General features: G+C 45.2%; 1 protein-coding gene and 1 long non-coding RNA gene across 2 annotated transcripts; one reads left to right on the top strand and one right to left on the bottom strand.

The window, feature by feature from the left end:
• Positions 1–1486: 1486 nt before the first annotated feature.
• Positions 1487–18668, bottom strand: tango6 (transport and golgi organization 6 homolog (Drosophila)). The gene is made up of 18 exons (XM_086207750.1): positions 18501–18668; positions 17554–18212; positions 17318–17440; positions 17037–17184; positions 16378–16484; positions 16090–16252; positions 15428–15495; positions 14716–14828; positions 14398–14574; positions 14135–14261; positions 13837–14037; positions 12217–12360; positions 11478–11984; positions 9067–9124; positions 8775–8933; positions 4926–5077; positions 4565–4678; positions 1487–2263 (listed from the first exon to the last, which is right to left on the bottom strand). The coding sequence occupies exons 1-18, from the start codon at positions 18550–18552 to the stop codon at positions 2087–2089; spliced, it is 3249 nt and encodes a 1082-aa protein (XP_086063876.1). The 5' UTR covers positions 18553–18668; the 3' UTR covers positions 1487–2086.
• Positions 12806–14292, top strand: LOC147258657 (uncharacterized). Its single transcript, XR_015116797.1, has 3 exons — positions 12806–12948; positions 13858–14045; positions 14141–14292. It is a non-coding gene; the product is annotated as an uncharacterized LOC147258657 (long non-coding RNA).
• Positions 18669–20235: the final 1567 nt, after the last annotated feature.

Genomic DNA, 20235 nt, shown 5'->3' with positions numbered 1-20235 from the left:
CACACACACAAAAATACTGACTTCAAATTCAAAGGGGTATCTGCTAAATACATCATGCTGACTGAGCGTGATCCAGAGCGCCGATAGGTTTCAGAGAAGAGTTGAAGAGTTCATACTTAATTAGAATATAACATCCTGGTATTTCGACGAACATCTTCACCTTGAGTGTGATGAGAAGTCTACAGTCAACGCCGGTGGAAGGACTGGATGTGTGAGATGTTGGAAGGTACAATTGCACTGCGACTCCATTTAGAGACCCTGCGATATGGATATAATCCAACTCATGTTTAACACCTCCACTAACACCTCACTAAAGTTGAGGACCAAAAAAGTTCCAACTGCATTTTTTTCCCCCCAATTCAGTTCAATTTTTCAGCTCAACAAGTAATAATTATTCACCAATGGAGTAACAACTAGTTTTTTCTTAGTAGTAAAAGGTTGTAACATTAATGGTTACATTTAAAAAAAAAAAACAGCCAATATAATAACTTCCAATAACATCATAACGCTACTGTTTTTATGTAACGAACTGTTAATTCGTTAATGTAAAAAGTTCCAACTTACGTCACTGTATTTATTAGCTGCTAAAAGATATGAAAATTAAATAAAGTGACTAAAGATGGAATCATGTACCTATAACCTTTTATATGCCGTCCATCAAACTTAACTGGAATATTTCAGGTATATTTGACTTGTTATTCTTTTATTGTAAATGGTGGTCAACATCTCTCTGAAGATGCTGCGTTCTAAATTACACAAGACCTCCACATCTATGAATTCAGTTACATTTAATCCAAACTGGCTCTATTATTCTTTGTGTTCAATTTTCAACCTCTCACAAAACGTGGTTCTCAACCTTAATCTTTAATCTCATCAACATTTGAGCCCTGGACCCCATTTCGTGAGATTTGGTCCGTCTCATCCAAATCTTTGAATGTTTTGGATCCAGAATTCCACGCCGTGTTGATGTGGTAGAGAAAAAAACAGCAAAATAAAAAGCAACATTAATTCATGGGTGCAAACCCAGGCAGTGTTCATCTTATCACAAAACTCCACTTGGCATCTGGTTGCAGGTCATTTGCGGTGGCGCCCCTGTGAGGATCACACACGACCTCCCTGCAAACAGAGGTGATTTAAGGGCCACCGTTGGGTGACGGTGCTGTGGACGGACCTAAATCTGCCACCATGATGGAAGAGTCTGCGTTCCTGCCTCAGCGATAACTTGACTCTGCTTTTGAGAAATATCTATGGATCGCAAACAACGGCGATGTTTGCCTGCTGAGGGAGAGACAGAGAGGGTCGCTGCTCATAAGCTGTTACTCAATGGATGAGAAGGGTGATGACGGACAAAAGAAGGAATGCCTCATGAGACTGTTCAAACCCTGGACCCCCAAGTTTACACAGAGTCATGCTACCCACCCTGGACCTCAGGTCAGTATGGATGCATCAGAAAGAAGGAAATAAACTCATGTGTTGCTTGAACCATTACGATGAATTATTTGTTCTTGATACACTGAATTAAGAGGAAAAACAACACTCTCGTTTCAAATGTCCAGTGTAGAGTTAAAGAATCCCTCAAATCATTCTGTTTTACGCATCAAATGAGCCTGAAAAACCTCTGCGCTGAATGCCAAGCTCCAAGAGCAGGTCCTGTATTTCCCCATCATGCATCTGGAGGGTTTATTTATTATACTTGACAAAACCTCAGCTTCACAGTTAAATCATTTTAATAGAAATGACTGGACATGACATGCAGCAACACTCATCTGCCTTGGAGTTCTTACAAACAATAGTGAATTACAGGTTATCTACTCCTCCTCCTCAATCCACTGTGTTTTACCTGCTACATAAAACAGGATGCAATTTCCAAACTATAATGTACAAATCAGATATGTTCAGTAATCGGATTTCAAGAGAATAAGTGTTTAAAACTATTTTGGAAGCTACATGCCAGTGGCTGTTATTCCATGAATCCACGTCAGGTGGAGGAGGGGCGAGTATTGCTGTCCACAAGCAGACCATCAAACTACAGGGGTGATGATGATGATGATGATGATGGAGACTCCACTGAGATGTCGTCTGGGTTCTAAGGCAGGACAACAATCTTCTTCTCCAGTTTCTGCTGAGGAAAGATAAACCTTCTCATCACGTCGTCCAGCTCCTCCAGAGCCAGCTGGGCGTGCAGCACCGCCACCTCATCAGGGTCAGAGCGAACCACCCACTTTAGGGCTCGGTACAGGTCCAACAGAACGTCACCAAGAACCTGCAGGAGTCACAGAAGGAGAGACACTGCTGAGCAAAAACTGGTTTTGGACCTTCGCATGAGGCATGAGGTGGTGCAGTGGTCAGCACTGTCGCCTCACAGCAAGAAGGTTCTGGGTTCGAGTCCCGGCTCCAGTACAGGATCTTTCTGTGTGAGTCTGCATGTTCTCCCTGTTCCTGTGTGGGTTCTCTCTGGTACTCCAGCTTCCTCCCACAGTCCAAAGACATCAAGAGAGGACGAGGCTGATTGATACTCTAAATTGACCGTAGGTGTGACTGTGAGTGTGAATGATTGTCTGTCTCTATGTGTTGGTCCTGTGATGGACTGGCGACCTGTCCAGGGTGAACCCCGCCTCTCCCCCATAGCAGCTGGGATAGGCTCCAGCCCCCCCGCAACCCTTAATAGGAATAAGCGGAAGAAAATGGATGGATGGACCTTCGCATGATTAATTCCCTCCTCCTCTTCCTCTTTCTCCTCCACAGCTGCCCTACTGCTCTGCACTTCAGCCTCACCTTTCCCAGTGTGTGTGTGTGAGCGTGCGCGTGCATGAGCACATCTCCATCTGTTCTCATGTGACTGTGTCATTACTCCTGTCCAGCTGGTCTAGAGCCCTCTGCTCCAGCTGTTCAAGTAATGACAGGACCTGCAGCTGGACAGCCCTCGACTCACCCACCACCACACACCTGAACCAGCAGCCAGCGGCTCACATGAGAAACAATGAGGTTGTTTTGATTCAGGGTCAGGAACGGCGCTGAATGAACAGTTATTTCAACATCAGTAGGTACCATTAGTAGTTTTGTTTGTTTTTTGTTTTTAATTTAAGGTGAGGTTTTGAAGGTATTAATGAAACCTTACATAGGATTTGATAGAAAATGGTGGGATTCTAAAATGTGGAGGGAGTGTCCCTTCCTGGCTCAGCTGGGAAGCTAACATTTAGTCAAAATTCACAGTGATGACCACAAGGAAACTATGCGTGTGAGTTCGGGGGGGGGGGGGGGGGCTAGGACCAGATTACAGGACCTGTCAGTCAAAATCACATCCTGAACTTCTAGGGGTGTGTAGTTTAGAACAAGTCTCCCTACATGGTTTTGCAGGCCTGCTTGAACTTTCAATCAAACAACAGGTTGAATATCGAACAGCGGTTAAATGAGTGTCTATAGTTGTTGCAAAGAGATGCAACCAAGCTGAACAGCTCAAGAGACTGAAATCCTGTAAACGGACACAGGTGAGGGACGAGCTGGACATGAAAGGAATTTGAACCGAGTTACTAAAAATACTTTTTTATTAGCAGAGAAAAATCCCCTACTTCCTGACCGAAGCTCCAAAGACAACGACTGCACAATGATTCGAAATCACCTCAACATCTCGTTTCATTTGACAAGATCCTATTTCTTTGAATAAAAAAAGAGCTTTTTGTTCTATTTTTGTTTTCATCTGCACATGAAAGCTTGGCAGAAAAGCATCAGATGTCATTTGATTAGTCTTGGAACACTTCTGTCCCCAGCGCCTTAGCGTGGACTAGTAACTTCTCAGCATGCTTCCTTCCATCACCGAGGTCACCTGAAGCCATCGTTCATCTCCTGATGGAATATTACCAGCTCCATCAAGCCCTCTCACTTGTTTCCTGTTGTTGAATCAAGGTTGAGGCGTCGGCTTTGTAAAGCTGGCGAGAAGAGCTAACACTTAGAGAGCGATGGCTTCACCTGAAGGTCCAAGGGAAAATTACTGACCCGCGGACGCTCCCTGGTGATGTCCATCTCACCTGATTAATGGCAAGAGGGTAATCACAGAATGTCATTATCGTCATCTTCATCATGTTGATTCCAAATGACTGCATCAATTTATTGAATACAATCCCAAAAAAATCTCCTCTAAAGCTCCAATGTACACAGTTTGTTGGCATGTTAGAAGATGCGCTGATGAAACCTGCAGCCACTGTTGTTCTTGTTGTCATACAGCGTCCCTTTGTACTACAGAAAACCACCTTTTCAGAATTGTAGTACTGACGGTAAAGACGTATTGGTTCTTGTAATATCACAGGTGAGTAGTCATGGAGATGAAACGATTAGAAATGCTGAATACAGACGGCAACAATAGGTCAGAGTTTTCAGTGTATTTCCTCATCAACTCTGCACAAGTTCAGGTCATGAAAACATTTAAGAACCACAGAAGAAGATGTATTGAACTCTACGTGTGTGGATGGGGTGGTGTGTGTGTGTGTGTGTGTGTGTGTGTGTGTGTGTGTGTGTGTGTGTTTGTGTGTGTGTGTGTGTGTGTGTGTGTGTGTGTGTGTGTGAGTACCTGAGTGGATTTATCACTGAGACCTCGGAGCAGCAGGGCGATGACATGGACAGCAGCTCTCCTTACCTCAGCCTCTGCCTCTGTCTTGATCAGAGCCGTCAGACAGGAGCAGAGCTACACACACACACACACACACACACACACACACACACACACACACACACACACACAAATCCATGTTTATGTGGTTTTCATGCTCAAGTGGGACTCAAGTCTCCAGAAGCACCATCATGCATCTACACTGCTGTTATGGTAACAGACAGTGATGAATTTATCCAGTGGTCCGAGCTGTTCTGATTTTAGCCCCGACAATGTGACCTTGTCTGGAAAAGGTTCCGCGTGTCCATGTTCTCACTCGCACCTCCTGAGCCAGTGGCCCCAATGCGTAGTCCAGTTTCTGGCAGAGCTCCCCCAGGTTGGACAGACTGCTGGCCCGGACACTTTGGTCTGAGTCTCTGGTTCCTCGCAGGAAGACGACCACCAGGGGACGACCAAGGTGGGGCGCCAGCTCCCCTGGACAAGAAGGAGACGGTTAGAAGAAGATGGTTAGTTCTCAGGCAGTATGTAACAGACAGTACTTCATAAATGACAAAAAAAAAAAAAAACTTTTTTTGTTTACAAACAACTGACTGTGACCCACAGATATGATCTTGCAGCCCCCATGGGGTTCCCAAGCCCAGGTGGAGAATCGCCGTTCTAATATTGGACTGAGCTGATCGGCAGCCACCATCCACAAAGTAATCGAACATTTCAGAGTGCAACACAGAAACGAAGCATGAAAAGATGTGTGCTGTCAGGCTGTATCACACCGCTCAGACTAAGAAGGTTTATTTGAAGAACAGTTAAATCTCTAGATAAATACGCACAGAAACAAACAAAAATGTAAGTCAGGCAGAGCTGCAGGCAGCTGGTGCTCTCACACTGGGATCAAACAACGCTTGAAATGTTCGTGCTGCTACGCTGAAACATGACAATGAAAACCATCACTTCTAAAAGGTGCTTTAACTCGTTCATGCAGTTCTTTAATAACTAATGAATGTACCTTCTGTGTTATCTGTCCGTCAAAATGCTGATAACACATTCCCAGAGTTGCAGACCTTCCTTTCCTCTCCCTCTATACGTGTAAGGTGAAATGCAGCTACGATCGCGGGGTGAGGTGCCCAACCGTGGCAGGAAGGTGAGTTGTGCACCAGACGTCGTTTTTGACAAGGGAAAGATTTTGGACATTAGGGTGGAGCTTTAAATCTAACTCTGTTAAACAAGCTGTGTTTGTGGTCGACGGTTGTGTTGGCAGACACACAAAGAAGAGCGCTGACTACAGCTGCTCCTGCCAAGCAGCGAGGGAGAGACATCAACAGCCTCCATGGAGAGGAGACAACCAGCTGACTGGCGAGTAGTAGTGACACCTGTTTGAGTCTGTAGGTTACACTTATTAACCACACAGCACCAGGAACCACAAGAACCCCCCCCCCCACACACACACACACACACACACACACACACCAGCAAAGTTATTCTCCATCTCCATAGATGTAATGAAAGAGAAAGTCTGTGTCTATCCACCTCTATTGATGTCCACCAACACAAACAGATGCTACAGTCCCACAGCTGCTCCCAAACCTGCTGGTCTGGATGGAGTCCATACAATAGACCAGCTCACCAAAGTAGAGCCTGACAATAATTTATTCAGCATTTAATCAAGCAGGCCAGTCCATTAAGAAAACTTTCTTACTTACAAATGACAGGCTGGTAAAAGGCTGAGTGTGAGTGTGTGGGGGGTCAAGACAAACAGAGGCTCTCTGGGTGTCTGCAAACTGAATCTCTCGGCAAAGATATAAACCCCCCGATTGTTCCGGGAAAGTGGTACGATGGCAATCTGGCAGATAAAACTGAAGCAGGGAAAAAAGCCGAACAGGGTTCTCTATCAGGGAAAAGGTTCTGATACACAGGGTCCCTTATGAAGAGGAGGAGGGAGGGAGGAGGGGGGCGGGGACAAGCCGGCACTGTGGCTTTTGTGGTGCAGTGATTACATGCTGATATCTGTCCACCAGCCAAACACACGTGTACGTAAACATGGATGCACGCATCGTCAGATTGTGTGGAGGAGTTTTGTGTGATGAAGGAGTTTGTCAGACACAAGAAACAGGCTGGAGACTCAGAGACGGCTCACGCTGGACGCTTCACTGGACGTCCACGACAGAGGTACAAGGTTCGCTGTGAGATGAGGTTGAGTCAGCTCCCCCACAACATCTGTGTCCGTATACTAGCAATGTTGGCACTACCAGTAACACCGAAGTAGAACATCCTGCACAGATGTGACCTTCAAGTTGTCTAAACCCAGCTACGCATCTAGACACCGCGAAGCGTCAGCTTTACTATCAGTAAGTGTCCTGACTGCAAATCTATGATAATGAAAGAAAGAAGAAGAAAGGCACCACAGTTTCACCCCTGACCCAGCTCAAGGCCCCGGGGTCAGGCCAGCTTTTTACCCTTACAGATGAATTATGAGGATGAAGCCCGAAAAAGTTCACACAAAGAATTCCAGATTAAATTCCTTATCAGTTTCTCTTGGCGGGATTAACACTCATTTAAAAAAAAAAAGTCTGATGATCCTCCAGCGTTTAGGGGACGACTCTGAATATCCCAACAATTACGTGTTTGTGACTGCTGACATGACAAACAAACGAATGCCATCTGTGAAAGAGGTCGAGTCCGTAGCAGCATATTTGTATCTATTAAAATTAAACTTTAAAAGTGGTAAAAGAGTCCCTTCATCGCATGAACCAGCCATTTAAGTAGGTAGGTTTGCTCGTACTATGGATGAGCAAGTACTTTGATCTCTGTCCGTATATGTAGTTGTAGTGGGTGTGGCTTCAGTTGGGAGTGGGTGTTGTTTCATGTGACAGTGGGTGGTGCTTAGTCAAATAGGTACCGGTATTCTTAAACCTGGACTCAAAGTGGGTCGATCGTAAAATGTAGAGTTGTGTTCATGAGTTTTCATGCCCTGGCAGAATGATGATTTCTTTTGGCCATTTTTTTCAGAGAATAAGAATGATAAGAGACAAACTTTTTTTTTTCCACTCATGGTTAGCAGTTGGGTGTATTCAACAACTGGGTTTACTCTTTTTAAATCATAATCACAACACAATCATACCAAAAGGACCCTGATCAAAAGTTTACATACCCTGGTGATTGTGACCGCACAAGCTGACACAAACGGGCTGGAACGGCTACTAAATGAAACCATCTTCACCTGTGACCTGTTTGCTTGTAATCAGTGAGTGTGTGTGTGTGTGTGTGTGTGTGTGTGTGTGTGTAAGGTCATTTAGTTCCTGGGCTCCTGACAGACCCTTGCATCTTTCATCCAGTGCTGCACTGACGTTTCTGGATTCTGAGTCATGGGGAAAGCAAAAGAATTGTGGAAGGGGAAAAGGTAATTGAACTGTATAAAACAGGAAAGTGATAAAAATAATCCAAGGTATTGAGAATGCCAATCAGCAGTGTTCACTGTCTTATGAAGAAATGGGGGACGGGTGTTTCAAGGTGCACAGTAAGGAGGTACTTGAAGAAAAATGGGCTACGTGGTCGAGCTGCCGGAAGAAAGCCATTCCTACGCAAAAGCCGCAAAGCATCCTGCAGACAATACGCCGAACAGCCAAGAGACAAGCCTCAAAATTTCTGGAACAGAGTCACTTGGAGTGATGAGACCAAAATCGAAAGTTTTGACCACCACCATAAACGTTACATTTGGAGAGGAGAAAACGAGGCCTATGATGAAAGGTGCACCATTCCTACTGTGAAACACGGAGGACGATCGCTGATGTTTTGGGGATGCGTGAGCTACAAGACACAGGAAACTTGGTCCAAACTGATGGCAAGATGAATACAGCGAGTTATCAGAAAGCACTGGAGGAACACTGGCATGGGACGCACTCAGATGTTCCAATGTGACAACGATCCAAAACACAAGGCCAAGTCCACCTGTCATTGGCTACAGCAAAATAAAGGGAAGGTTCTGGGGTGGCCATCTCAGTCTCCTTACGTCAAAACAGAATAAAATAAAAGAAGGTTCCTGGATCGACCCGCTACTGATGCATTCACCATCACTGTGTGAGTGTGAAGCGCTCAGTAGGGCAGAAAAGGCCCAGTTTGATCACACAAAGAACAAGTTGATTCCTTCTCGAGTTGAAATGTAGCAGAAGATACTCACCCATAGCTCGGCTCGCCCTCATCAGGACCTCTCCCATTTTTAGGCGGGACTCCAGGGACTGATCTTTGTTGGATGTAGGGAGTGAAGGACCATGTTGGAAGTCTTTGAGGAGCCTCTCCAGGATCCTCTCAGGGTAAGAATCCGCCAGGGAAGCAAGTCCTAAACACAGCGCACAATTAGTCCATCTATCTTTAGGAGATACTGATAATTACACGAGGCTGTTGACATTATTAGTGGGGGAAACTAATCAATGTTAGCATTAAATTTAGCCGAGCAGCTGCAATTCCATTACCTTGAATGGCTGACAGGTAGATGAACGAGTCTTCGTGTTCCAGGTTTTCTAGGAAGAGCTGGAGGAGAACTTGATTAATCACCACATGCACTGCTGGGCGCACAAGCCTGTGATTTACCTTACAGCACGTGAAACATCAAACACCTCACATGTACAGCTCAGCAGAAGCACAGACAGTCAATACTGACACTGAATACATTAAAAACCATCAGACTATCAAAGGGAATAATCCAAACAGAACCCCAAGGTACCGTAAAGGACCCCTGGGTTTTATGATGAGGGGAGAAGAACCCACCCCAAAAATGACACATAAGAGAGAAAAATCAATAAAGTTGCACAGTGGGGGGCTTCCCCTTATAGAGAATATTAAATGAGCTGACCACCGAAATAACTCCCTAGATACTAGCATTGTCCCGTCCCACTCCCAGGGGAAGAGGTCCAACCGCCTCATTTATTATACATGTTTGTTCAGAATGTGCCAAGAGATGGATACAATACAACCAGTCTACACACACACACACGCGCACGGTCTGACTAGTGTGAGCGAGTAGCAGGGTTAAATGCTTCAGCATCTCAACACAGAACGGCCGCTAAAGGAAAACGTTCGACCCTTTAACCTCCCTCAAATATGTGAAGCTAGTCGTGAGACAGGAAGCTTTACAAAAAGCCAACAAGTGTTCAGACCAAGAGGAGTTCTACAGTAAAAAAAAGAAGAAAAAAAAAAAGGGCAGTTTAAAGTTTTATATCAGACTAATTTTTGCAAAGCTGGAAATCAGTCTGGCAGGATTTCAGATCTCTGGAGAGTTGTGAAGTTAATTCAAGTTGTAGCAAAAGACGTACCGGGGGGAAAAAAAGTTTTTGAACCAGATGACAAATGTGGAATCTGGTGAATTTGACGGCAGTCATCCTGTCTGCTGCTGAACATGAAGTCAACACGTCGCACAAAAACAACAATAAAGCAGCCCCGCTCATTTCCTTACTGCTTTCATTTTCATACCGCAAAACCATTTTTACAAAAGTGTAAAAATGGTTTTTTTTTGGTATGATTGAAAAATAACAGCAAAGGGTAAAGTTTTATATGAAATAAATCAAACACAGAATTGCAAAGCCTGCCAGAAATTAAAAATAATAATTGAGTGATAAAATCATTTATTTCCTAAATAATAAAATCATATCACCATCAAGCTGACACAGAGCCGATTTACGCAGCGCCACCGTTTGTGTGAAAACGCTCAAGTTTGTCTTCCGTCGAGCTCATCCAGACGCATGAAAGGACGTGACCTCCCAGTTTAAAGTAGCAGCTGAATATTGAGCCACATGTACCAGCTGTGCAAATTCGCAGCTGAGACTTAAACAAAGTTGGGCTCAGCTTTACAAGTCCGGTGAGATCAAAGTGGAGCAGGAAATATATCTTTGAAATTGTCGGCCAGCCGCAATTAATGAGGGGCAGAGCAAATATGCTGCTGGGAAAGTGTGAGGGCTTCTTTAGGGTTTGAAGAAAAAAATAATAACATGATTGAATGACGATGAATAAGAGAATCTACATCAACCTGATAAAGACAAAAAAGTACATTCCTGATTCCTTAGAAACAACCACATTGTCTGCATGACAGTTGAGAATGAACCACTGGGTTCTGAAGAATCTCCCCAAAGACTGGTTCTGACAAACGATCCTGAAAGAGCTGCACAGGTAACTGATTATTAATCAAGATCATGATTTTGGCTTCCCACAATGACATCTACATGACTGACAGCAGGACTATGGTGATGTCACGGCGTCCTGCTTATAGAAAACCAAAGACGCCCTTCTTCCTCCGCTTTAGTCGTACTGGAAGAATTCAGTATTAGTACATTATATTATTATTATTACAATTAAAATGTGGAACGTGGAGATGTTGACCACCTGATGATTCATCTCAGATCAATTTAACACTAAAATACATTCAAATATCCTGGCGCAGTTTCATGGTACACAGACACGATTTCTACGTAGAAGCTCTCTAATCTTTGTGTGTGCTGCTGCTTGAGCGAAGCATCTCTCATCTCCCAGTCAGTCAAACCCTCCCCTACTGTAAACACACACACACACACACACACACACACACACACACACACTCTCTCTCTCCTGGCTGCATACACGGTGCAAAAACACATCGATAGAGATCTTCTAAGTTATTGTGAGAAGGCAAAATATTTTCACTTCTTATGCAACCATGGCGAGACAAACTGAGACTGTGGCAGCTGGAATCATGAATGGGAAACAGTCTTCTTGTAATAATTAATCACACCTCCAATAATGACTCGACTATGAATGGTAAACTGACTTGTACATCAGTATTTTGTTGGTATCCCAAATGACTAAACACTTCAGTAGGAAACAAACTCCTGAAGTTCATAACCAAGCAACTTACAGTGAGAACCTTCTCTTGGACCTGGACCGCCTCAGGATCCCTTTTCTGTACCATCCGGGTCAAGGCCCTCAGAGCGTATGCTCTGGTTGGCACATCTGGGTCACATGCCTCTAGCAGCCAATCAGAGACGGTCTTAGAGAGGGAGGAGGGGTCACCAATGCTGGGGCTTCTTCCCATAGCAGACCCCTCAGAGAACTCTGAATGTGTGGTGTGAGTCCTTCTAGGTGTTTTGTCGTCCAGCGGAGTGTGTGAGACGTCAGCTTCAGCAGCAGCGAACTTTTTCTTTTGAGGCACACTGCTGGTCTCTGGTAGTGTCTCAGAGTCTTTGGAGGCTCCAGCTGCAGCAGTGGTAGCGGTGAGGTCTTCAGGTCTGTAAGCGCCATGGGTGGCAATGACAGCTCTGAGGTTTGAGGCCAGCTCCTGGATGAACACTTCAGGGTGGTGCTGAGACAGCGTCTCTAGTGGTGGGAGCAGTCTCCCCATGGAGGAGTAGTCCTCTGGAGTGAGCTGCAAAGGTCATAGGAGATGGTCAGGATGGTCCCCTAGAGAATTCTAACAATTTTATACCGTCCATACTTTAAGTTTATTCTGCCCTCTAGTCACTGAAGTGGTCAGAAAAGCACCCAGAAAAAAAAAACCTCCTCTGAGAATCACTTATTATAACATTAGCATTTATTATATCAAGCCAACCATTTCCTTTTACAGAGCTGACAGACTCATTGCTTGATAAATCAAGTACCTGGGGTCCAGAGAGCAGAGCGGCCACCAGGCCCATCCCCATACTCAGCGTCTGGCTCTCTACAGGGTTCCCAGGACTGGCACCACTGGCCTCATTCACACCCACGCATGCCCTCTGAAGCAGGGACACTATGAAGCCCACCACCTGGAGGACATACGACACAAACATGGACACTGGTAATACACAAAAGGAAGAGCGGTGGAGCTGTTAAACCTCAAGGGGAAACTGGGGGCAGGACATACATGAAGTATTGGATCACAAGAGTTAAATGTAACACTACACAAGTAGATGCTAGTTGAGAGAGTTTGCCGCATATTTTCACTAAGTGCAGCAAACATGTAATCCTTATAAAGTCATAAAGGTACAACGGCTAAAAATAAAAGCTTATCCAGTGACGTGATGCCAGTTTATCAGAGACGTTGGTTAATCTGTGAGAGAATGTTTGTTGGCCTTACAGAACCAGCCAGGAAGCCAGCGTGCATATTCACTCACAAAATATCCATACAGCCCCCACTCTCCTCCCCCACCCATCCTCATCAACTAAACACAGCAAGTCCTCTATTTTTGGGTAACACCATGACTCAACATGGCCTGCTTCCATTACAGAGACTCCCAGAGGAACGCAGACTTAGTTTTTAGAAATATGCAGGAAAAGGGAGCAGCGCGATCCCAGGAGGATGGGCCGACACCTCACGGACAGAGGCGCGCAGGTCTTCTGTCAGTGGATGGAAGGTACAAGACAAACATTTTACTGCACAACAGCTGTGATTCCTGAACGAAGCAACGAATGCGGCCAGGTGCACCTGTGCCTCCACCTACATGTGGGCTCAGGCACTGTTTTCTTCAGTGAGTGATCAGTGAGTGTCGAGGCATAGACACTGTGCAAAATGTCCATGAAATATAACGAACAGTGCAGTCAATCAAGTTCTTCAGCCTTTGTATTACTGGCTGCCACCATAGTGGAAGATTCAAAGTTGATTGTCTGACTTGGATGCCAAATTGAACCCTTACATCCTTTATTCTTCAGGTCTCTGTCAAATTTGAAGTACTGAATTTAAATTCTCTCGGACACGATGTGAGCGGTGAGCTGTGTTTCACTTAAAGCAGCAACACGTTGTTTAGCTGAGCAGCAGCGCCCTCTGCTGATGAGAATGGTAAACTACAAGCTGCTGGCACATTCTGATCTTATAATGTGAGAACTGAAAATGAAACACCTGATTTTATAGGAAAAGAAATGTGTTAAACCTAAAAGGACTTGAGGTTATTTTATTATTTCTAGCTGATCTCATTACAGAGGCCGTCAACGTGGACCCACAGCAGATGTGTGCGTGTTGAAACCAATTTAGTCTTAGAGATACTTTACTGATCCTGAGGGAAATTCAAGATTTGTTAACAGCTAACGTTGCAATGACTGACTAACTGACTAGCAGCAGATGCAGGTCTTGTTTTTTCCTTCTTTTGCTTCCTCTGTAAACATCCCATTCTTCTTGTCCCTTTGTCCCTGATGATGTCTCTGCACCTGAAAGCAGCACTACAAGGTAGTAGGAACTTTATATTGGGTTTCTTTAAGTGTTATAGTGGCCAGACAACACTGTGTTGGTGTGCATCTCCTCCACTCACCTGTGTGTTTTTCCTCAGCAGGACTGTATGATCTACAGTCTCCACCATCACTGCCAGCACCTGGAGCAGAGCCAGCGTCCGGCCTCGCCGCGCAGCATGACCAAGAACCTGCTGCTCCACCTGCAGGAGCGTCATGGCTGACACGTGTAACTCCTGTCCATCTTCCTCTTCTTCGACCGCAAACGCCCAGCTGGTCAGCTCCTGCAGAGGTGCAAGGACATGTTTCCTGTACATTAACTTCGTGGAATCCTGCCACAACATCAGTATTGACTGCCAAATATTGTTTATCTGATTCTACCTGCAGAAGGTCCAGCAAGAAATCTCCTGGCAGGTCGCTGTCTTTGAGTTCTACCAGCAGCTGCATGAGACACTCCAGCCTCCACTGCTCCCCTGACAGCTTCTCATAGAGAACGTTGTCCTCGTCGCTGGGAGACAAATCACCAAGATAAAACAGAACAAAGCAGCGGTTTAATAAATGGTTACTAGCCTGTCCTATTCTGCATTCTTCAGCGTGCTGTTTATCATGAGCATCCCTGACGCATAGTGAAGCCAGTGTGTCACCTGCAGCTGTCTCTGCAGCATAGTTGAGCTCCTCCATCGCTACCTGGGGAAAAGTGGAAGTCTGCTCCCACCTGGTTCTCCTGCTCCCGCAGGCCCGAGAGTTGCCTCAGTGCTGAGAGGGCGGTGGATGTTTCAGCGTGGCTCAGATACCACAGCAAGATCTCCTGACAGGGGGCGCTGCAGAGCAAAGAGCAAATACACGTGGATCATTTCCTGTGTTGCCTTTTTAAACGCTATCAAATCCCCAGCAGAACATCTAGTGGACGTTTTATTGACTGTGTGTATCAGTGAGAGTTGGAGCGAGTAAAAACGGTTTACCGCAGGTGGGAGACATTCTGCTTGGTGAAACAGAAGAGCGTGAAGAGGACAGGAAGTACTTCTTCTAAATTTTTGAGGAGAGGAGATGACGGGCTGTTGCCCACCACCCAGATCTGCAGGCAACAGAGACATGAGAGCAAAGACACACACAAAATTAGAGGACAATTAGTGACATGGCGCTCCAAACTACATGATTACTATAAAATCAAGAGAGCATCTACATCATTCCACAGATAGTTGAACTCTGTTAGGAGCCATGTTCTTCACAAGAATATGACTGGCACCATTTCAGTCAATTAACATATTTGGCCTCGCTAAGAATGCATACGACCCTTTTTGAAGAATTCTGACGTTCCAGAAAACACCCGTCAGATGAATTCCTGGTGGCGCAATATCTCACGATCATTTACAGTCTTATAATAAAGAGCTACTACACAATTTTCTCACAAATGTAGCATTTTAAATTGTACGACAGGAAACCGATGGTCTACCTACCTCTGTATGTATAACAAACTTTTTTGCACAGACATGAACCAACTATTTGCCACATTTTAACTTGATCTTATATACTGCAGTTTTTTGTGAACAACATTATCTCCTGCACACATATTTTTATAGTCTCATCGTGCGTAAAGATATGACCCGAGTCTTTATTCTCAGGACTTTGCTCCGATCACTGAGGAATTCATTGCAAATATTCAGGCTTCCTCACCTTGTAAACATCCTCCACGCAGCGTGTCAGCTCCCATTCCTCCACAGCAACCTGAGAATGTCCATCACCTGGAAAAAACACACATGAACATTGCCGTTGGTTTCCGTTTCCTCATAACTGAAAAGTTATATTTTCAACGGCACCGAGATGGATCAGCCACACCAGGGATAAGATGAAAGGTTGCTATGTGCATCTTCACCAGGAGATGTCACTAAATAAACACACGGTTCTTTTAACTAATGACATTCATTCACCTCCCAACCCGCGGATAACTGAGCAGACTGTACATGGGCAAAGCGGAGCAAAGCAAATCAGTTGGAGGGGTGCAGAGTAATGTAACAACACACCGCAAGAAGGGAGATGGTGGCACGTTTGAAAATTCTCCTCTGGTGTAATTCGAAACATCATATGAGGAGATGTTACAGTTGCCCTTAATACGATGGCGCAGCTTAACCTCAATATTCAATACAATCAGCCACACTAGAGCCTGAGCCAGTCTATTCTAATAATGTGTGACTACATTTTTTACCTCTGTGAAGAAGGTAAAGTGAGCACCAGCGTTTGTTTGTTAGGATTTTAGAACTTACATGAACGCATAACTCATCTGAACCCTACTTTTAATGTGACATTTAACACGGTGGACATGTTGTCATGTTACTGACGGGAAGCAGAGGCGCAGCGGCGGAGAGGTGCCAGCAGAGGAGTGAGCAGGTACTGTTGGGCAAAGCTGGGCTTCTCCTGCACCATGGAGAGCACCGCCCTGGTGGCTACTCGCTGAAACTGATGGGCTGTCAACTTGTCTCTGAAGTGAAGGAGGTGGAGAATCTGCACAAGGAAAACACAACTCCGCTTCAAATATAAAAAGACATACATGTCACATGAGTCTAACTTGTAGTCCAGTGAGTATGTGTGTATGTGAGTGAGTGAGCGTGTGTGATTGTTAAAGTGACCTGAGGGCAGACTTGTCTGTAGTAGCTGTCTGCTGAGGCTGACTGTTGGGGGCACGCCACCATGATCCTAGCAACACCGTCACACTTCCTCCAGTCGGATTCACCCCCTGAATGACATCACAGTTAGTGTGAGTTAAAAAAAAAAAAAGATCAGTTCTGTAAAAAGCTACAAATCCAGCAGGTCACCTCTATGCAGGAGTGAAAACTCCTGAGTGAATGACAGCAACTGTTAGAACATGACTGCATGTTGCTAGATTGCACGTTGTATGAACTCCCAATAGCTCTCTGATGCTAATTAGCATTTTGATAGCAACTGCAACAGATCAGGAATGGACATCTTTATTTTCATTTTATCTTATTCTACTGTCTTTATTCTGTATAAACCCCTACATGACTTTGTTTTCAAGAGAGCTTAGGATACCGGAGTCAAATTCCTTGCCTGTGCTACAAACGTGGCCAATAAAGCTGATTCTGATTCTGACGCTTTTTTTTTCAACATCTGTGTCATGCTCAGATGAGGAATCACATTCTATATTTTCTTAAGTTTTTAACTTTAACTGCACCAGCATTTATCTCTCATTAAAAAAAGAGGTAAAATGTAGACACATTCACTTCAATGCAACAATCTCGCTCAGTGACTCTCAGCCACTGCTACTCACCTTTTCCTCCTTCCAGGATGGCTCGGACCACAGCCTGGACCCCTTTAGGCTCCATCAGACGCTCAGACAGCAGTTGACCACAAAGACGCCTGAGCCAGGCAGGAGCCAGCCTGCTGCTGGAGCCACTAGAGTGTCCCGCTGGCCCGGACTAGAAGGACAGAGAGTACATATACAGTAAAACAAAGTCCCAAATGAGTAAATGGGCAATAAAACCGACAAATACACACTGATCCACCCTAATACCAGGCGCCATCATCCCTCGGATGCACTCACACACAGACCTGTTTGGGTCCACCTTGAAGGACCAGGAGCTCCTTAATAACAACAGGCTGGTAGACTTTTGCCAGGAGACTCTTGAGTTCCTCCCTGCAGCTCCTACGTTCCTCAGCACTGAGCTCCTGCACCTTAAACATGAAGGTAAACCTGTGAACGTCTCTGGTATTTGTACTTCTACCCACACAGCTCCTGTGTGACCTGTCCAGCAGAGGAAGAATGAGCCAGTATCCAGATGCGTTACCTTCACCCCGTCCGTGCCGCATCTCTCAGTCCGGTGGGGCTGGTGGCCCAGTTGGCACAGCGCTGCCATCACATCCCCCAGGTGCCGGGTGAACACCAGTGTGGCCAGAGATGACAGTTGAGCAATACGCAACAACACGTTTGTGGTAGTCAGGAGTCGTCGTGACGCTGCTGACTCCGCCCCACCATAGACCAGTTTCGCCACCATGGCACCAAACGCTGACCTGTGACTCAGAGGCACCCCCACTCCAGAGGCCAGGTACGGACAGAGCCCCAGAGAGACCACAAACTGAAGAGCTGCTCCAAGTGTCTTCTGCTGGGACACACTGAGGATGTCGGGGGGTAAGGGTGGAGCCATCTCAGGGGTGCGTAGTTTGGCAGCAGAGGAGGTTGAGCTTTGCTGGAAAAGCTCAAGCTCAGCGGAGAGGTGTCGAGCTAAGGTGAGGAGCAGGAGGAGACACTCCTGGACAAAGTCCCATGTGATATCTTCTGTGTGACCAGAGAACCAGCGTGTCCCCGTCATCACCTCCTCTCTCAGCCTCCTCACCTCCTCCAGACTCCCCTCACCCTGGAGCTGCTCCAGGAGGAGAACTCTGTTGGCCCGCAGCGCTGCCACGAGCGCTCCCTGCTGGGAGGACTCAGTATCCTGCACGGACCCCTCTACAGCACACACACACACACGACCGACAGGTCAACCAGAATGTAACCATCACTTTATTAACTACCAAGCATCAAACGATATTTTAAAGCACATCAGTATCTTTACGTCACGGAACGGAACTTCACTCATTCTCTACACATTAAAGGCATAGTATGGCTTTTTCTGTCTAAACTGACGAAGTATTCATCCACACTCACAGTTAATGGTGATAGAAATTCTTTATATAATTCGTTAACGTTACGTTTCATTTTCACACACGTTAGCTTCAAATCAGACAACACACGTACCACCGAGAGGTTTGGTGAGGATACCCAAGGCTGAAACGATAGCTGCGGTCATCTCACCATCACATACACAAATGACTTTATAGCCTACTACGAGTCTGCTTCGACGCTGCGTCAAATCGAGTTCTGACCATACTGACAGCCTAAACTAGCCATGCTGCTAAAAACATCTCAAAACGGCGCGGAAATATTACGTCATGACGCATGGCTCTGGGATTGGCTGACGTTGCCTTCATAGATTGTTGGAAATTTCAGCCGAGGACACTTCGAATGTGCCCACAAAGAATTTTTTGTAAAGCTACAATGTGCATCCACTTTTCATGATTCATTCTTTTTTCGCTCAAGTGTAGGAGGCTAAATCCTATAAGGATTTAAAACAACAAAAAAAGAAACAAAATAACCTTTTAGTTGCAAAATTAAGGTAAATGCTCATTTTAAAGGAGGCAGATTGAACTTCGGAGCTTTCAAGGCACAACTCGTGTATATTCACGCAAAGTAATCTTGACATGACGCAGTTAATACAATAGGCACAATGAATTGCATGAACCGACACTTGGAAAAAGTATGAGTAAAACATTTTTGTAAAATATACTATGATTTTCTTTACTCTTTACACATCAGACAATGCAAATTCTGTAAAGGCAATATGCAGAATGTATACACACCAGTCCATAAATTCATATAAAACCCACTTAAAGTAGAATACTGAACAATGTAATGACTAAAAGAATGGTTTTTAAAAAGTTTTTTAATCAAAATGTACTCAAGTATACTTTTTTTTTTCACTGTGCACTATCATGTATCTTTCTTATTTTCTCCTCTTGTACCTGAATGTTCCTGGCTATGGCTTATTACTCCTCAGTGACAGCCAGCCTCCACCTATTTGTAATTCCGACGAACAAACTAAATGTCCATGGGATCCATCTATCCATTTTCTTCTGCTTATCCTGTTAAGGGTCGCGGGGGGCTGGAGCCTATCCCAGCAGCCTTAAGCCGAGAGGCGGGGTTCACCCTGGACAGGTCACCAGTCCATCACAGGTCCAACACATAGAGACAGACAACCATTCACACTCAGTCACACCTACAGTCAATTTAGAGTATCAATCAGCCTCGTCCCCTCTTGATGTCTTTGGACTGTGGGAGGAAGCTTGAGTACCAGAGAGAACCCACACAGGAACAAGGAGAACATGCAGCATAGTTGAGAGATCCTGTGCTCCAGCTGGGGCTCAAACCTGGAACCTTCTTGCTGTGAGGCGACAGTGCTAACCACTGCACCACCGTGCCTCCCTTATCTCTAGGATGGTTAGGAAAAAAAAAAATGAAGTTCAATCTTTGAGTAGAGGGAGGTTGAAGAACTGGTAGATCCAAAAGCTCAGAGAGGACCTGCTTATTCGTGTCCGAAGGAGCCGGCTGGGGTGGTTCAGGCCTCAGAACAGACCTGGTCAGGCTGCAGAAGTCATCATACTAAAAAACAGGTAAAACTAAGAGCCTGATTGGATATTAAAGATTCACCTGATAAGAATAAACCTGCATGTGTGTGTGTGTGTGTTTGTGTGTGTGTGTGTGTGTGTGTGTTCATTCGCTCACAGGCATGGCCAGATGAAATAAATTGGGGGTTTCTAACCACAGCCAAAGTCAGAACACACACTAAAGAACCAAAGATTTCAAAGAGAGTGAGATGAGTGAGCAAAAACAGAGCAGTCGACAACCTCTTGTCAATCCAAATTCTCTCAGCAAA

The sequence above is a fragment of the Aulostomus chinensis genome, chromosome 7, assembly GCF_037954235.1.
Source record: "Aulostomus chinensis isolate RoL2024-O1b breed Wild chromosome 7, RoL_Achi_v1.0, whole genome shotgun sequence".
Lineage (NCBI taxonomy): Eukaryota > Metazoa > Chordata > Actinopteri > Syngnathiformes > Aulostomidae > Aulostomus > Aulostomus chinensis.
Note: the sequence above shows the minus strand (reverse complement) of the source record. Positions and strands in the feature narration are given on the sequence as shown.